Source organism: Thunnus maccoyii, chromosome 13 (genome assembly GCF_910596095.1).
Source record: "Thunnus maccoyii chromosome 13, fThuMac1.1, whole genome shotgun sequence".
NCBI classification, from domain to species: domain Eukaryota; kingdom Metazoa; phylum Chordata; class Actinopteri; order Scombriformes; family Scombridae; genus Thunnus; species Thunnus maccoyii.
Genome location: NC_056545.1, coordinates 12,073,259 through 12,092,607, shown reverse-complemented (window position 1 = coordinate 12,092,607; position 19,349 = coordinate 12,073,259). Strand labels below are relative to the sequence as shown.

The window sequence follows — 19,349 nt, the reverse complement described above, 5'->3', positions numbered from 1 at the left end:
CCATGCTTGCCTCTACACTGTGGCTTAAAAATAGTCCAACGGGAGTCTTAATGCTACTTAGCAACATTTAGAGTACAGGCACGTGCAGTTCTTTGGGGTATTTAAAAGTGTGGAATGTTGTCTAGAGAAAATACCACTTTGACCACAGCGGTGCGGGGGCTGGGCAGATGGATTGGCCACTTTGACGCTTTTGATAATTTTACTTTCATCAAATCAAATTAAATCAGTGAGTAAGAGGTCTCTCAATCACTAATCTCAGATAAATTGTCTCCCTGTCTGCTTGTTTACTGAGTTTTTCTCTCTGGGATGAAAAAGCTATCGCCTTGAAAGGAGGTTTAATACTCTCTCAGGACTGGAAACTGAAGTTTTTCAGTTGTGACTCTGTCCCACTGAGGGACCTGCTCACTCTGCTCCACAGAGAGCACAGCATTACCACTGATCTCAAGCTGAAGACTTTAAGAAGGATACGTCTTATACCCTAAAGAATTTCAGAGGACATTTTTTCTCCCTCAAGAGCAGAGGGACATTTTTATAAAGAATGGGTGACTATGATGAAGACACTGCATTTCTTGGACAGACAGGTCCTTACTTCTGGACCACATTCTTCCTTCTGAACACAGTTTTTGTATCAACTGGATTCAACGGACTTTACATAGTCTTTGTTGGGGCAGCTCCGAAACATCACTGTCTCATTCCAGACGTCAACCTGACCGAGGAGTGGAGAAATGCCATCATTCCCGTCACGATAGTGGATGGTGAAGCGGTGCAGAGCCAGTGCAACAGATACAAGCTGGATGTGGTTAGAAATCTTTCTGCTGAGGGGTACATTCCTGGAAGGGATGTCAACCTCAGTAACCTGGAGCGGGAGGGATGTTTAGACGGATGGAACTACAGTAAAGAAATCTACCAATCCAACATAGTCACTGAGGTCAGTATCAATAATGTGCATGTGTGTTTTGTGTATTAAGTGTTAGTTATGAGAAAATGTCAGTTCTGAAAGTTTTCAGTTTTTCTTTTCGTATGAAAATGTATGTAATTCATATCTTTTCACAGTGGGACCTTGTTTGTGACAACCAGTGGAAAGTTCCTTTTGCATCCTCGAGTCTCTTTGTGGGATACCTTGTTGGATCCCTAATCTCAGGCCAGCTTTCTGACAGGTATTTCATCTTTAATCATCACTTAAATTCTCTTAAATGCACTCATGTCATGGTCCAATATGAATCTTGGATGTACTTTATTGTAAGACATTTACTGCCATTCACTACAATGATGTGTTATCTTATTTTAGGAGTTTTTATCATGCATGAAATGTTAGTGAAAGTTGAAGAAGTATTTGGAAAAGGCTCATAAAAAATGAATGACTTACTGATTAATGAATCCTGATTTAATGAGTGAGAATTACATACTATAGTGAATGTTACTGGAGACTTGGACCTGATCAGACCTCATTATAGTGACAACAGCCCCATCTACTGTTGAAATTAACCCTCTCCAAGATAGACTCTTTAGAAATCATCACCAATATTATAATGATAACTTTCCTAATAACAAAATACCTTTGTCTTTGAGGAATGATCTGTGAGTACAGGAAGACATTCAGCCAGGAGTAGTGTACTAATCTACAACCTCAGGGCAAATTTGTGTAACAATGATGGTCTGTGGATGGTGCTATCATGTTTACTCAGAAGACAGAACTTGCTGGAGTCTGCTAACCTTATATTTTATGAAAAAATATTGGAAATAATGGATAAAGACCAAATAATCATGTCTGTACTGCCTTTGGTTATGAATATTTATTTTTATCTAGACTTTAAATGCTCCTAAATACGTGTTACTTGTTAAATAATAGTTATAACATTGTGTTTTATTTCACTGTCTATCTATGTACTAGTCAGGCTTCCTGCTCATAGAAACCAGAGGCAAATTAGCTTGATGCTGAATCAAATGTACTGTCTCTGGCTGAGCTAACAATGACTCTTACAGTCAGCTATCAGAAGCAGTACATCAAGTTGGTGCTGTATTTTTCTGACATAGAGAGTTTTGTAGAGTTGAGTGTTTGATGTCAGTTGTGGTAATGGTTCAGCTCTGACAGACTTTAGTGTGGTGTACCTTCGATTGTAGAAAAACAAAGCGCTCAGGACAAAGCAGCGAGGAGCACTTGTGTGTTTAACTATGTGGCTCTTTTGCAGCTGTGAAAACTGTACACCCAACAGTTGAGAAGTGGGGGGGGTTGAGGTTTGAGAGTTTTTTTGATTACTTTGTTACATTGGATGATTCTTAAGACTTATACAAAGCTTGTGAAGAGTATCTCTGCAGGGTTTACCAGTCGTATCATTCCTCAGTTGACAAATGTGCAACTCATGTTGCTTAATGGTCGTTAAAATGCCCATTTAAACTATTTTTCTTTTTAACATTTACTAATGTTTGAGGCTAAAGCAATCAACAAGTCTGTAGTGTTTAGGTTCTGGAGTTGGATTGTGGCCATCTGCATGATTTCATTGTGAGAGAAAGGAGAATGACAGAGAGGTCAAGGGCACGGTATCTTGTAACAGCATTTATACAATGAAACAATAAATGTAACTTGTTTTTGTTGGGAAGTTGCATACACATCATCAACTTTACTGTCACACAAACTATTTTTAACAATCCAACACAGGACAGACTGCATGCTAGATGATGATGGTTATTTTTATAGACATGCAATGAGTTTATTTTTAGCAAAGGGGGATTGTGTTTACTGGCCATCACATAATTCATTGGTCATCCTCTGATTGTACAAAGTCTTCTCCAAGTGCCAAATCAGGAATTATTTAACTAACCTGGAGGACAGTAAGATTTATATTGTATGTACTGTTAGTTCATAAACCTTGAAAATACATACTGGATTTCAGTTAACAAAAGTCATGTGACATGATATCAGTATTTTGCTTGGCTGTTGCATCAACCGAGATGCAAAAAGTTAAAACAGTTTCAACTCAATGCAACAATACAGCTTTCTGGTCATTGTAGGGAGGGATAACAAAAAATTAAGTTCAGTTACATACAGCCAAGTTTCACCAAAACGTTTTTGAAATTTTGGAAACTTTGACTCTGTACTCCAGCACATTGGACCTGATATGAAACAATACACATGAGGGTGAAGTTCTGACTCTCAACTTGAATTTGAGGGTGTTATATCCTATTTAACAGTGTAGGAACTGTAAATCTTTCTAAATTTCTCTGTAAAGTTCTTTGATCAACTCCTGTTGTTTTTAAATGTGCTCTATGAATAAATTTCTTGGTAGCTCTGTTTCTGATGTTTGCGATCATTGTCTACGGCTGTATTATTGTAACATTAGTTGTTTTAGTACAAAAAGGGACAAAGCAAAGCCAACATCTCACTGTCACTGTATTTTCTAAACGTGCTGCATTTGTGATTTACTTTCAATGATGATTTTTTTTTTTCCATTCAGGTTTGGGAGGAAGAAGGTTGTTTTCATCTCTCTTGGGGCCCAATGTGTCTCAGTCGTGCTTCAGTCCTTCTCTCATTCATGGAGGATGTTCTGTATCATGTTCCTCTTCGTTGGAGCCTCCCAGATTTCCATCTATATTTCTGCATTTGTACTAGGTATGAATAATAAAATACTCCTCATCATATGTATGGTCCTTTAGGCAGAAATTCTTGTTGCCTGCATGAATAGATAATTTGACAACTGTTAGTATCTGTAGTCACTATCTGCTGCTTTATCTCTTGTACATCACTAAATGTTTATGATGTTATCTTGAACAGGAACAGAGTTATTGAGTAAAACCATGCGTGTGCTCTTCACAACTCTTGGGGCCTTCCTTTTCTACTGCATCGGGTACATGACACTACCTTGGATTGCATATGGCATCAGAGAATGGAGGACTCTTCTTGCTGTTCTGTCCGCAACGTCTGTGGTCTACATCCCACTGTGGTGGTACGCTACTTATAACACTTACTGATTTCTCACATAAAAATAAGAATACATACAAATTTAAACTCATATTTTGTGAATTCATGTACTGTAATGTTCTCATAGTTAGCACCCATGTTTTAACAGCAGATGTGGTAATAAAAAAAATGAAAAACCTGTTGTGTTGACATTTGCACTAAACTAAACTAAAAATTGATTGCTCAGGTTCATCCCAGAGTCTCCTCGGTGGCTGATCACACAGGGAAGAGTGACAGAGGCCGAGGTCATAGTGAGAGAGGCTGCGAGGAAAAATAAAGTTGAGGCACCGCCTGTAATCTTTAAAGAATCCGAGGTGAGGTTCACATATCGTTATTAACCATATCATTGTATATTTAGGACATCTGAATTCCTTTTGAAACTTTTAGTTGAAAATGAGTTTCATGGAAAAATGAAAATCTCATTGATATATACTAATTATCAAAGTCCCTGTACTGTTTCCTGTGTGACATCATTCCTGTTTCTCAAAATTTTAAGGGAAATTGATTTCTTGACCCTGGAAAAAGAAAGACAGAAATATATTCCAGATCCTGATCACTACTGAAGTCTGAATTCATAGTTTCATAGCCAAAGTCCTATCTCTTCATCAAATTTAATCTTTTCATAACTTATTTAAGTTATTATGCTGACAAACAATACATATATGGTACTTTTCTTATTTGGTAGGTTGGTTGTTTTTGTATGTCTGGAAAACTTAACCACATGAATTCTCTTGTTTTCATTGGTTTTAGCTACAGACAATGTCTCCAAGCAGGACATATACCATGCTTGATATTCTGAGGTCTAAGAACATCAGATGCATCACACTAATGTGTCTTGTTTTGTGGTGAGTTATTGTTTTTCTTTCCTCAATTTTGATTTACCAATTCACAAGCCTTTGTTAATCAGTGAGTCTGCAGCCATCTATTCATATGTTTATAAATACCAACTGTGTTAGACTTGTTAATACAAATATCAAAGGAAGAAGGAAGGGCTATTCATTCTAATTTTCTTTTTTTCTTCTTTTCAGGATGGCAATAAACATTGGATATTTCGGTTTATCCCTGAACACCTCCAACCTTAGTGGCAATCCCTTCATGAACTGTTTTTTATCAGCTACTACTGAGGTTCCTGCCTATGTTGTGTCGACATGGCTCCTGAAGAAATGTCCAAGAAGAGCACTTCTGTCATCGTTCCTCGTCATTGGGGGAGGAGTTCTGCTGCTCATCCAGTTCATCCCTGATAGTAAGACTTTCTTTTGGTATTCAAAATCACAGTATGACAACCTACCTACTGTAACATGCACAGTGATTACATAATAACACCATATACTGCGGCTAAAAAGACAGGAATGCTCAACACAGCCATGATGATTTTTCATTCATGTGGTAGGATTTATAAAGTTTACAGAATTGTAGAACTTCTTTCTTACTTCTAGTGGTGTGTAGCCATTCGATTTTGTTTTGTTTAATTTGCCCAGGTTTGAAGATATACTCTGAAATTTCTGCTACCACCCCAATACAATGAAGATGAAGAACAAATTCAACATCTCTTTCCAGAAATAGTGACCGTGTTACTCTGGATAACCCACAGGACTATTAAAGGGACTATTTCTTCTCTGCCGAAAGAAAAAAACTGTTCCAATGAAGTGTGAACAGTGGGGTCTGTGGGTTACTGTTTCTAGAGAGACATGTTCCTTTTGCATTTTTACTTTTGCAATTTGTGAGCACCACAAATTAAGCTTCCATTATACTGGGGATGGAAGCACAAATCTTAGAGACATATATCTCAAAATATGATTGAATTAAGCCAAAATGAAATTATTGTCACTAGAGGGAGGTGAGAAAATGTTGCCTGCAATATTCAGTCATCAAAACAACCAAGTTTTCTTGAAAGCTACTCAACAAAATTTCACTATTTGTTCTAAAGCTTAGAAAACACTCTACATCCCTGTGACCCTTGTCCTTTTCAGGGCACAATGTATTGCTCGTCAGGCTATACATTAGCTTAACAGGCTGTTTCCAAGAAGTAGCCATTATAAAAGGTGTTGCTTTTGCAAATGTGCAACCTAAATAGTTACGACAGGCAAAATACTGAGAAAGCAGGTTGCTTTTATTACATATGTGAATGAATGTCTATGCTGCTGATTCAGATATACTGAAGTTATGACACAATATCACCCGAAGCACGTTTACAGAGGAGTGGAAACATGAAGTCACATACCTTTTCCGAGTACAGTGATATCAGCAATATCTGTGAAGAGATCACAATGTTACGAATGTGTCTCTCTTTCTCTCTCTGTCGAGGCAACCAAAGAAAATTCAGAAGTGTATTTTTCCTGTTATCACATGTTCACAGTCTACACTGGCAATGATTGAATTTTCTTCACTAAACTAGTTTTTAATTATATTTTAATGTGCATGTGGTGTGCTACTGTGTTGTGTGGAACTAATATATAACTACAGTGTTTCATCAGATGGTATGTGAAGCCACATATTACCCAAACCCAGTGTCACGTGAGCTTAGTGGCTTGAAACAACTCCAATTTTTTAATGATTATGTCACACTGTGTTTATTGATTAATATTTAAAAGAGTCTGTAGTATGTGATTGTATCATTTGTCTTCTCCAAGTCACTTTTTTTGAAATGAGGCAGTGTAATATTTAGTCTCCTGTATGTTGTATAATACCCCATAGTGTGTTTCAAGATGATAAGGAAGTCATACCCTTGATGATTGCGTCCTCTGATCAGTCAATTCGCAGAACCTGGGTTCAAGATTGTTAATAATATCTTTAAGTACAAAAAATTTGGGTATTTTACAAAATATGGGGAATTCTTTTAGAAATAATTCTATATATCTTCTCTCTCTTCCTCAGCCCTTCAGTATGTTGCTCTGGCACTGGAAATGACTGGGAAGTTTGGCTTCACCATGGCGTTCAGCATCGTCTACATCTACACAGCTGAGATCTACCCCACTGTGTTAAGGAACGTCGGCATGGGAATGTGCTCCTCTGCTGCACGCATTGGCAGTATCACAGCTCCTTATGTCATCTATTTGGGTATGTAGATAGTAGCTCACACAGATACAGCATACGCACTGCATTAATATATTATATGTGCCTATATATAAAAAAAAATCTGCATAGGATAATTTCAGTGATATGTACAAATATATGAATTTATCTATATTCAAATGAAATGTTCTTCTTCTCTTATTCACAGGTACTTATAATAAGGTTCTGCCTTATATTCTCATGGGAAGTCTCACAATTGCTTCCTCTGTGGTGAACTTCTTCCTTCCGGAGACCCTCAATAAAGATCTTCCAGAAACAGTGGAGCAGATGCAAGAATGTCAGGGGTAGGTGTATTTCACTCAGGTGACTGTGATTTACCTATTTTTCAGGTCATCATTACAACATAATTTTAGAATGCACTTGATTAGAGGTGATAAAGGCACTAACTCAGCCACATAAGGACAAATGGCCCAGAACTTACAGTGGTTTTAATACTCTTTCTGGAAAGATATTAACAGGATAAAAAAACCAACTTCTCAGACTTCTATCCATCAGACAGACCTGCCTGTTCCTTGGTGAAATGGTAAAGATTGGCTGACTTATTGATATGATAATGATGATCTTATTCTATTTTGCTGACGCAACAGTGAAATACAGCAGCCTTGAAGAGCAAAACACAACATTTCACAAAACACAACGAGGCTGTCTTGCTCTCTCTGTATCAAGGTGTATTGGCCCGGGCTGGCAGGATAAAGAGAGATCATACCTGAATCAAAACTTACATGATCAGTGAATAGACTTATGACAGACTCCTGTCTAGAAATGATGTTTTCCAGTGTGCCACTATGCAACCAGTCAGCACATCCATATAGTATCACTGACCAATCTTGACTGAGCTGTGGACTGACTTGGGTTCTGTCCAATCACAACCAAGAATTGTTGTCCCTACCTTTTACATTTTGTGAAATGTTGTTGTGTTTTGCACCTCAGGGCCACCGTAGTTACGAGATGATACTGTCCACTTTAATGCCTGCTGTCTTCAAACACAGAGAACTGAAAAATAAACATATTCTATGGTGTAATCAGTAATAATAAGATAGAAAATGAGAAATTTGTTATCTGTTTTACTCATTTGCCATTTTCACCATGATGTTTCCTCAGGTTGTGCAGTGGAGCCAAAAAGAAGAAATATGTTGAAAATGGAGGAAGTGTCAATCCACCTATACAATGTGAGGCCAAATCTGATGTGTAAAGTCTTACTCTGTAGTTCCCTTGATAGCCTTGCTTCACTTTTAAGAAACAAAGAAAGACAGAAAGCAAGAGGAAAAAAGGAAGAAGAGAACTTTCTCTTTTTTGAAAGTAAAATCTGAAAATGAAATCCCAAACATACATTGGGATACAGTGGGATCCAAAATTCTGAGTCCACTGCCAAGAACCTTTGGTTTTTTACCCTTTATTAAAAACTTTTTTTTTTACTAAGTTGATGCCTGCTAATTAAATTTTTCTAGAAATGTTGCAAATACATTTTTTTAGAACTTACATTTTTGTATGAAATTGAAATATTGGTCTCTAATTGTTGTCACACATACATTCAATTAAAATATGAACATATAAACCCTCCTGATAAACAGTCTGAGTTGTTTTTGTCTTCTAAAAACATCCTTAATTAATGTGGTTCTCTATTTGTTATCAGTGTTGCTGCAGTGAAGCATTTCATGGGCAAACTGCTGTTTTAACTGAAAGTCTCTATGGGTGAAATAGCACCTAATGGCAGAGAAGCACTGTTTAAACTATTTTTTCACCAAACAAGATGAAACATTTACAACAATTTACCTCATGTAAACCAGGAGAAATATACAAACTATATCCAAATATAAAACTACAGTTGGTATCCTAGCATGGTGAGTCAACCACGCATTGACAAAGAGCATCCCCCTGTTCTGCAGAGGAATGGCTAGAAGAGGGCTAATTTCCTAGCTGTGTTTCTTAAACAATGATGTGATGTTGTTATATCAGTCCAAAGACTCCTTGGTCACCTCAACCCTGCTGAACAGGTTCTGAAGATTTTCCTACAGATTCAATTTCTATAACAAAAATGTTTAATCAGTGCCTGACAGAGTGGACAATGTGATTGTATTAAACTATTTTTTTATTATTATTATTATTTTACTTATACTGGTTAAATGTAGCTTTTGATTTGTTGACACAAGAGTTGTTGGTGGTGAACTCAGACTTTTGGAGCATGTTGCATGTAATAATATTTTGTATAGCCTGTAAAGCCATAAAGTGTGCTATGAATTTTAAAACGTGTCCATAACGTTTTCAAATTAAGAAATCATTAATATATTTATCTGTGATAAATGAGTTAGTTTGTAATCTTGCCATTGAAATAGTGCCCTATAGTATGTCATATCCCAGTGACAAACACTATAAACCAGATATTAATAGTATTCGGAAAGTTCACCAGTGATATTGTTTATAAAATTAAAGCACACTGATATATTTAATTCAAGTCTAATTATTTTTGATTGACACTAGATGAAACAATATCAGTGTATCAATCTTAGAAATACCCTGCAACCCTGACGACAATCTATCAAGTGACTACATGTGGGATTGCTATCCCACAGGACTTTGTTCCTCAGAGGGACAGATTGTCCCTTTGTGCTCCTGTGATTGCTTATGAGCCACACATTTGCCCCTGAGGACCCCATCTGAGCACATGTAAGTATAACAGTCATAACTATTTTTTTAAACCATCCATCTCCAATAAACCACTTACATCACTGGAAATGATAAAGACAGGTTTTATTACTGTTTTACATCTGCCTGAAAATCATTAACTCCTGTCGCAAGAATTCCTTGAAAGACTTTCCATTGTATTTTATATAATGAACTACTTGAGTTTTAAACATGCTTTTAAACATCTAAATCTGAATAATATATTCTTGAAAGCATTTTGTAGCACCAAAAAGTTGTACATAAGCTTAAATGCTATTAAGCCTCTTTTTTTCATAGTAGTGTATGTAACTGTGTAACCTCCCAGATCACATGAAGGTGGCATATAAAACTCAGGAGCTTGAGCTCTACAGCTCACATGGTCTCAAATGCCTGTCAAAGAGCAGTAGAGCAAGACCATCTTGAGTCTGTTAGTACTGACGCGCTGTCTGATTGTCTTTTTCCTTTTATTTTATTTTTTTAAGTATCAAGAATTTTGGTGACGTAATGGGCAACTTAAAGATAAGAGACTATGACAGCATTACATCTTTTCTTGGATCTTGGGGACCCTTCCAACTGAGGATTTTTTTTGCACTGGCCATTAGCATTCTCCCGAATGGGTTTATTGGCATCTATATAGTATTTGTAGGTGACACCCCACCTCATGAATGCTACATACCTGAAAACTATAGCCTTAGTGAGATGTGGAGAAATGTGACGATTCCATTGGAAACAGTGGATGGCACCGCGAAGCGTAGCTCTTGCTCGAGGCTTAACCTGGAAATTGTCAGGAACTACTCTGCAAATAACATCATCCCAGATGTGGGTGTGAATGTGAGTGAAATTCCTTTGGAGGGTTGTCTTGATGGGTGGACATACAGCAAAGAAATCTACCAGTCAACCATTGTCACAGAGGTGAGCAATAAGGCATCAGTTAGCTTCTTTTTGAAGATGTTTTCAAGGTTTCCACAAAGAAATGGTACTTATGTAGCCTATTTATAACATTGGTTTATTTTCAGGAAGATGTAAAATGAGAGTACTTTTTAGCTTAGCATATAAAATAAAATAGTTATCATACAAAATCCAATCTTTTTCAGTTTGCAAAGCTGATGGCTTATAGAAAGCTAATGATATGTTATTACAACTATATCTACTGCTAAGTTATAAATCTGCAAAAACACACTATAACCCAAATGAGGGAAACGTGAGAGTGAAAAACAAGAGACAGACTTCACAGTAGTATATGTACAAAGTCTAAACTAAACTAACTACATGACTTCAAAATGGCACAGGTCCAGTTAGTGATAATATTACTTGGCAGGGTCTAAGGCCAAGTCTACACTGTAATTTATTATTTATACACACTTACTTCTAATCAAGGTTATGGAATCAAATATGAAATTAATATAGGATTAAGAAACAAAACAAGCAAGTGTCAACTAGATGAAAAAAAAGCTGTAAAACAAAACTAAAAATAGTCACTAGTAACACTGTGCAAAAGAGCCTAATGAAATAGAAGAGACTGAAAAGAATTCAGGTGAAGTTGTATGCAATTGCAGTCCACATTCGTCACTGCAACTAAATCACCTGCAGGAAAGGGAAGTAATTTACATTTGAAACTTTACTTGAGTAAAAGTACAAGTATCAGCAAAGTTTGCTAAAAAAGTATCAAAAACAAAAGTATTCATCAAGCAGTAGAATGGTTCCTGTTAGTACAATTATTACTGGTGCATCAATGTGTAAATCGTATTTTACTCATGTAGTTTGTCCAGGTGGAGCTAAGTTACTTTACATATGTATACTAGTAACTATAGATGTCAAATAAATGAAGCAGAGTAAAAAAGTACAATATTTTCCTCTGAAATGTAGTAAAGTAGAATAGAATAGAAATACTCAAGTACAAATACCTCAAAATTGTATTGCTCACCCAACTTGGGACACATTTTACTGTGTATTGTATAATGTGTATAATTTAAGTACAGCACTCGCGTAAATGCACTTAGTTACACCGCTGATACTGGCACTAAAGCATAATTTGCATGAATACTATTATTGTTGCTACTATTACTAGCACTAAGCTACTAATACCATTGCTGCTATTGTTTACAAGATTGATAATACTACTTGTGTGAATACTGCTGCTTCTACTAGTGTTCCTGTTAGATATTGACAGAGTACTTTTACAGCTTTAAATGTAATAAAGGGTTAGATAAATATTACAATATCAATATCTGCATTGAAAAGTACCTAACATTTTTACAATATCAATATTTATAAGTAAGAATTGACTAAATGTATACCTTTTGCAGTGGGACTTGGTATGTGAGAATGCATACAAAACTCCACTGACCACTTCTATCCATTACGCTGGTGTACTATTGGGAGCATATATATCAGGCCAGATGTCTGACAGGTCTGTTCTGGACACAAAAAAACAATCCAATTTTGTTGTTAGGAATACAAAAAACATCATGTAACTGACTCAGCTATTAAATGCATTTCCATACACAGGTATGGAAGGAGGCCAGCACTCTTTGGCATGATGGTTCTTCAGACTGTGGCAATTACTGCGCAAATTTTCTCCCCAAGCTGGGAGGTCTTCAGTTTCATTTTCTTCCTCGTGGGTGCAGGGGGATTCTCCAACTATATCATTGCATTTGTGCTGGGTATGTTTTCCAATAAGGATTTCCAACATGTCTGTTTAAATACACATAAGAGTCTACATCCATGCTAGTGGCTCTGTGACACTGTATGCTAACATGCTAATATTTAGTAAGCAATTTTTACCAAGTTTGCCATTTCAGTTTAGCATATTAACAAGCTAACATTTTCTAATTAGCAGTAAACCTAAAGTACAGCTGAGGTACAGCTGAGCTACAATAGTTGTTGAGACATTTCACTCAAAACCACAAATGTTACCATCATGGTGACACTAGAGGAAGAGACAGGGGATCACTTAAGTTATTAAACACACATTATCTGGGAATCTTGAATGTTGGCACAGAATTTTGTGGAAATCCATCAAGTAGATGTTGATATATCTCAGTAGATAAATAAAAACTGAAACTGACATTTACATTCAGTATACTGTATGCTCTTGCACTTACCAGCAATAAAGCAACCAGAAACATGTATTTATTTCAATTCTATATGTCCTTTTTGCTCACAGGCTCAGAAATTCTAAGCTCAAAAGCTCGAGTTGTCTTCTGCTCCCTTGGGGTTTTTATGGGCTCAGCTCTGGGATACATGGCAATGCCAGCAGCTGCATATTTCCTCCGTGACTGGCGGATGCTGCTGATACCCATGGCTGCATCTGGCCTGATTTACATACCTCTGTGGTGGTAAGAAGCTTGCCCTCTTTCACGGCAACCTTTCCATTTCTTGATGACATCTTTTATTAGGATTTTAAAACGTTTATGTAGATTTACGGTGCTGTTCTTCACCTGCTTTGAATGTTTTGCTGGACACATTACAACCTCCACTAGTGTGTCAATTAAAAAAGTGACATACAGCAGAGGATCGTAGGGTTGTAGTTCTTAGAAATTAATGATCAGACAATCTTGTAAATTGCAGAAATCAGTGATTGGATAATTGTTGAAAAAGGACATGATTATCAGGGAACAGGCAAAAAGAGAGAACCACATTTCTCACCTTAGTACACATTTTCTTAGAATCTGGGAGTAACCTTTGACAGTAATTACAATTTCAAAGCACACATTCAGTGCCCTTTTACCACTTGAAGAACACTGTCAAGGTCACACCATTTCATTTCATTTCAATTACTGTAATGAAACCTTGTGTTTGTGTCTCAAGGTTAGTCCCAGAGTCTCCTCGCTGGCTGCTCTCTCAGGGAAGAGTGGAAGAGGCCGAGGTCATACTGAAAGACGCTGCCAAGAGTAATAATGTAGAGGCTCCACAGGCCATTTTTACACAAGCTGAGGTAAGTTTATCAGCAAGTTCATGACTCTATCTTTAACTCTAGGTAAGTATAAACTGCATGTAGCTCAAATGTCCTAAAATGTTTATAAATTCTGAAAGGTCACACTAGACAATGCCATGGGAAGTAGGGGTATGGAGGTTACTGCAGCACCCCCGGGTGGATGGTAGAGAACCTGCATGTTAACAACTATGAATCCTCTAAGACCGGCCATATACGAGGCTGTAGCAGGCTCAGGTTAAAGCTGTGAAAGAAGTGAATATACTCATTGGTGGCCCGGGGGAGGGTGCCCCACATTATGATAAAATGCACTCTAAGGTGTCCCCACATTACAATAAAATGCACTCTAAGGTGTCCCCACAGTATGACAAAATGCCTCTAAGGTACCCCAACAGTATGATAAAATGATCTCTAAGGTGCCCCACATTATGATAAAGTGCCCCCTAAGGTGCCCCACATTCTGATAATGTGCCTCCAAGGTGCCCACACAAAGGAGAAAACATATCAAAGTTCTGTAATGACTGTCTAGTTATGATTAAATTCCCTACAGAGGGCCTCTATATATGACAGTCTGGAATGAAGTGCCCTCATGGTGCCCTTTCTGTGGAAGGAAATGTGATAGTGCCCTGTAAAGAACCCCCAGCAATGAGAAAATATGATGTGCCTTTTAAATGAAGAGGATGTAATGCAGTGCCCTATGTTGGTGTTGTAATGGGGTGAGCTGGAGGTCCTGTATGGGTGCCCTTCTAGTGAAGAAAAAAAATGGAAAAAGTGCAATTTAGGGTTCCCCTAAGTCTAACATGCTGAAGTGCAGAATTGGGTTCCCTTTCAATGAAAAAAGATGCCCTATTGGGTGCACTGTATGTGAGAAAAACATGAGAAAAACATATGAAGTGAAGGCCCATTGAATGTATCAGGTGCCCTTTTTTCACCCCTCCCCCTGAGACTGCCTGAGTCTGCCACTGAATACACTGGTATCATTTGAAACTAGATGATCTAAGGTATCCAGTGGTGCCAACCATGTCATGCTAGCTTGAAGTGTGCAAATAATGCTCCAGAGCTAAATTTTGGCAAGGGAAAAACTGGCATTGCCATTTTCAAAGGGGTCACTTGACCTCTCACCTTAGGATATCTGAATGAAAATGGGTTTTATGGGTACCCATGAGTCTGCCCTTTGAGGACATGCCCACTTAATGTTAATACCATGCAGTTTTAGCATTTACTATGCTATTTTTTGGCATTTATGCAGTTGGAACTGCATAAATTTGGTATGACTGGTTTGAGACTCATATGGATATAATGACCCCAATTGTATTCATGTGTGATGATGTTAGTCCCCTTAGTAGCTATTGATTATCAAATTTTTATCATTTCTGTGTATTAGTCTAAAAAATATTTTACTATTAATATTTGTACTGTCTCATTATTAGCTTGTCAGTCATCAGTAAAGCACTTTGAATTGCACTTACCTGTATAAAAGGTGCAATACAAATAAAGTGGATTGATGGATTGATTAAGTCAGTCAGACTGAAACCTTGTCACATTTTAATCACATGTCACATGAATAATCCATAATAACGTGATGTGTTTCATTCAGACACAGCTCTTTTAGGATTGGACCTGTCAAGTTTAGTTGTTGCAACCAAATCTTCTATTTTTCCCAGATTGAAGATGCGTTGGCTATGAAAGACAAGAAATACAACATTTTTGTCATCTGGAGCAGCTGCAATATATTGACTCTTACTGTACTGTGTTCACTCCTGTGGTACGTACATAATTTCAGTCTTCTCATTATCTAAAAGAGTTTAGCACTAAAAACAAGATACAGGTATGGTTCACAATTTGTCAAGTCTGTCTTAAATCAAAATTAAGGTTCCCAAATGAACATTGATTGCTGTAATTTCTCCTGGCCTCCCATACTGGCCATTAAGAGATCCCTTCATTATGCACTTTCAGTGTATTTCAATGTGTATATTCAGTATGTTTTCCTTAATTTCTCTATAGGTTCGTCATCACCATTGGTTACTATGCTTTAATCCTCAACACTTCAAACCTGCATGGTGACCCTTATTTAAACTGCTTCCTGTCTGCTGCAACAGAGGTGCCAGCTTATATAATTGCCTTGTTACTGCTCCAGTACTGCTCCAGGCACCTCTGCCAGTCTTCTACACTCTTCCTTGGAGGCGTTATGATCCTCTGTGTTCACGTCATTCCAATGGGTAATGCTCAAATGCTTTAGCTACCAAAGATGATGGGAATGTCATAAACCAAAATGTTGGACAAATCAAACTTTTCACCCGAAGATTGTGCCAGATAACAAGTGACAGTGGATCACCAAAGTATAATACAGTTAATCCTGTGGGGGACATGAATGCCTGCACCAAATTTTGTGCTAATCTGTCCAGTGGAGGTTAAGATATTTCACTCAAAACCACAAATGCCAAACTCATGGTGGTGCTAAAGGAAAGGTCAGCCTATGATCTGTACAAAATTCCATAGCAGTCCATCCAAAAATTGTTTAGATAAATAAGTGTGTACCAAGGTAGTGGACTGAACAACATTGCCGTAAAGCCTTGCCACTTGCATAGCTCAAAATATATGATTAGGCAAACTGGAACATTGTCACTTTGAAGTTCAAGTTGAAAATACCTCTAATGGACCTTAAATATTTTACATGCAACTCAATAGATTTTTTTTGTTAAAGTTCTTATTTTTTATTTCCCTAGATTTACCGGGCGTGGCTTTATTTCTTGAGATGTTGGGGAAATTCGGCATAACAGCAGCATTTTGTGTGGTGTACGCCGTCACGTCAGAGCTCTTCCCCACTGTTATTAGAAATACAGCCATGGCGTATTGTTCCATGGCTGCTCGTGTTGGAACCATCATCTCCCCCTTTATCATTTACCTGGGTAGGTACATTTAGTTTCCTATTTTGAGCAGTTGAGCTATTTCTCTGCTTCAAATAGTAGCAGTTGTAATAGTTATGATTATTCTTGCAGTAAGAGGCTTGTTTGTGGGTAAGATTTATTGTCTTGACCTCAAGGTTAAGTTTTCTGCTAACTGTGTTAATATGACTTATTTCTGCGAATGAAGATACATTGTCAGTTGCATAGTAGATAAGTAGGTTTTTATCAAAATTGACACAGAGGCCATTTTTCTCACTTATGTTCTCTCTCCCTACCTCATAATATTTTGTGTTTCTTTTTTCAGGACGATACTTCAAGACACTCCCTTACATATTGATGGGAGCTTTAGCAATTTCTGGTGCCCTCTTGTGTTTCCTGCTGCCAGAAACTCATGGGAAGCATTTACCAGAGACCATATCACAAATGCAGCAGATATGTGGGTAAGTGTACATTCTGATCATATGTTTACTGGTCAAAGTTTTCCACTATCTGCATAGATTTAGCCACTGCAGGTGTCACTGCTTTAGGTTTGGCTCACTGTTTAATACTGGCAATTAAAAGAAAATGTCTATTAACTCATTGCCTCAGAGATGAACTTTTTCATCCACAATTCTATGATCTAGGTTAAGATAATTCAAGTTTTCTTGTGTCGTACATTTTGTACCAGATCATTATTACATCAGGAGAAACTCTTTATATCTCAGACTCTGGGAGAAATTATTCAAAACGCAGATAAATAAATTAATATCTCAGTGTGGATAGTTTTAATGATTTACACAGCTTGGTTTAACTTTAATGAACAGATGACAGGCAGCAATTTCGGCCAAAACTCAAACAGCTCTTACTTGGTTACTATTTACCCTACTGTTTTTTGCATTTTCATCATTTAGTTTCAGATTACTGGTTAATCACTTATTATTTTGTCACTTTCATATGCAACATACTAAGTTGTTTGCATTGTCAGAAAGGAAGCTATATTCTGACTTATGGACTTTGTTGTCACTGTTTGCTAAATGTCTTTTCAATATTCCAACAGGCGAAGAGGAAAAAAAGAAAAGGAAGAGGAGAATGGACCGAGCACAGCTGATTATCAGAGTAGAGAATCCAAGTTATAGTTCATTATGTCCTTTGTTGTTTTTTAGCATCAAAGGTTCTGTCATGAAACAACAGTGGTGCTCAAAGACTATAACTAGACTGCATGTGATACATTTTAAATCACATTTACTGTCCTATAAGACTTTTGTCCCCAGATGTATTGGTTTTTATGTAGTTTCGTTTTATGTATTTTTGGACAACATATCCTGTGAATTTAACTTATTGTGAGGCATGTTGTCAATCAGTTTGTAAAAATGTATCAATAAAAACACTTACAACTTTTAAAGGCAACTGGCATGTTTTTATATGATTTATATGTTTTGGCATGTCTCTACACTGTATGTTTTTATATTTTTAGATTGAGAGACTTAACTTGTTTGTTAAAGCATGTGTATTTTTTCAGAAATAATAATCAATTACTTTGTCAAATTAGTAAAGATCTAAGGGAAAACACACACACTGACTCTGGTGAGCCGCTAGCCCACAGAGGAAAGAGGGGAGGGCTGCACATTCATACCGCACCTCTGATGTAATCTACTTAGTCATCCAATGAATCAGCATTTCAGCACGTGTTGCCTTCTGTAGCAACAAATCATCTAAATAACATATTTAGTGTATAGGACAGGTGATTCAAATCAATGAAATTATATTTGCAGGGTCCTAAAATGTGGAAATCATGGATGTTTGAGGCCTTTCTTGTCTATGAGTGACCTCTCTTATATTCATGCTGGTTGCCCTGTGAGCTAAATATAACTTTTTTTTTCTCCAAAGCAACTTCTAGATAAAAAGAAAATAACTGATTTGGGTGTGTCAACCCTCTTTTTGTGCTTTATGAAAATGCTAAAGAAACATTTTTAATGTCCACAAATGGTAGTTATATGTTAAATTCAGTACTAATTTGCTCCAAGTTTGATATTTGTTGTTCTTCAGCGCATATGAAGACTGATGAAGTCAAATACCTTTGAAAAATAAATATTTCCTTTTTTGTTACTCAAAACCTGCATAAATTAGACTTTTTTGATTTATTATTATTGTTCCCCAGGGTCAGGATCAGTCCTCTGATTACATTTATTTCATTTATATTGCTATAAATATGCTTCCTATTAAAACATTCTGTTTTTTAATGTCTGTGTAGAGTCATTATCATTCATCCAGGTAATTCAATGCCAAATCTGATACGATGCACTGAAATTTCGCTGAAGTTGAAACTCTCATAAATCTGCAGTTATTTTGTTGAACAGCATTTTCAACTTCACAACTTCTAATTTAAGTTACTTAACTTTTCATTTTGTTCAGCACTGAGTCAACAATATACTGAATTAACCAAATATTTGTTCTTGGTATTTGCTTTTTAAGGCTGGAGAGCCTCATATGTGACCATGTGGATTTCTCATCTAATTAACATTGAGATTTAAGTGGGAAAATTGAGATCAATAATTAAAAAAACACATATTGTATGGAGAGAAAATTTTCCAAATGAGAAAAAAAATAGAAGATGCTTTCATCAGTGCTCAATAAGCCACAGGTGTCTCTGCAGCAGGCAGCCTGGCAGCAGTTTTGATGCGTCCAAGCAGGCATGTGAGGGCAAGTTTTTATTCTTCATTTGTTTTAGAAAATATCTGAATGAAAATAAAAAGGTATCAGGAACTAAGTGGCCCATTGCTCTGAAATGTAGCTACATGATACATCGAAGGGGAAGCACTTTTATGACGCATCATCTGTTTCC

General features: G+C 36.9%; 2 protein-coding genes across 3 annotated transcripts; both read left to right on the top strand.

Moving 5' to 3' along the window:
• Nucleotides 1-78: 78 nt before the first annotated feature.
• On the top strand, nucleotides 79-9,156 carry slc22a5 (solute carrier family 22 member 5). Its single transcript, XM_042430183.1, has 10 exons — nucleotides 79-928; nucleotides 1,054-1,157; nucleotides 3,453-3,607; nucleotides 3,770-3,941; nucleotides 4,143-4,269; nucleotides 4,706-4,800; nucleotides 4,984-5,198; nucleotides 6,830-7,012; nucleotides 7,176-7,311; nucleotides 8,129-9,156. The coding sequence occupies exons 1-10, from the start codon at nucleotides 539-541 to the stop codon at nucleotides 8,217-8,219; spliced, it is 1,668 nt and encodes a 555-aa protein (XP_042286117.1). The 5' UTR covers nucleotides 79-538; the 3' UTR covers nucleotides 8,220-9,156.
• Nucleotides 9,157-9,327: 171 nt separating this feature from the next.
• On the top strand, nucleotides 9,328-17,909 carry LOC121910269 (solute carrier family 22 member 4-like). 2 transcript variants are annotated; one of them, XM_042431405.1, is made up of 11 exons: nucleotides 9,328-9,691; nucleotides 10,171-10,600; nucleotides 11,995-12,098; nucleotides 12,197-12,351; nucleotides 12,855-13,026; nucleotides 13,499-13,625; nucleotides 15,287-15,387; nucleotides 15,627-15,841; nucleotides 16,349-16,531; nucleotides 16,833-16,968; nucleotides 17,565-17,909. In XM_042431405.1, the coding sequence occupies exons 2-11, from the start codon at nucleotides 10,193-10,195 to the stop codon at nucleotides 17,641-17,643; spliced, it is 1,680 nt and encodes a 559-aa protein (XP_042287339.1). In that variant the 5' UTR covers nucleotides 9,328-9,691; nucleotides 10,171-10,192; the 3' UTR covers nucleotides 17,644-17,909. The 2 variants fall into 2 exon arrangements, with proteins under 2 accessions (XP_042287339.1, XP_042287340.1); XM_042431406.1 differs by lacking the exon at nucleotides 9,328-9,691 and having other exon boundaries at nucleotides 10,139-10,600.
• The last annotated feature ends 1,440 nt before the right edge of the window (nucleotides 17,910-19,349 follow it).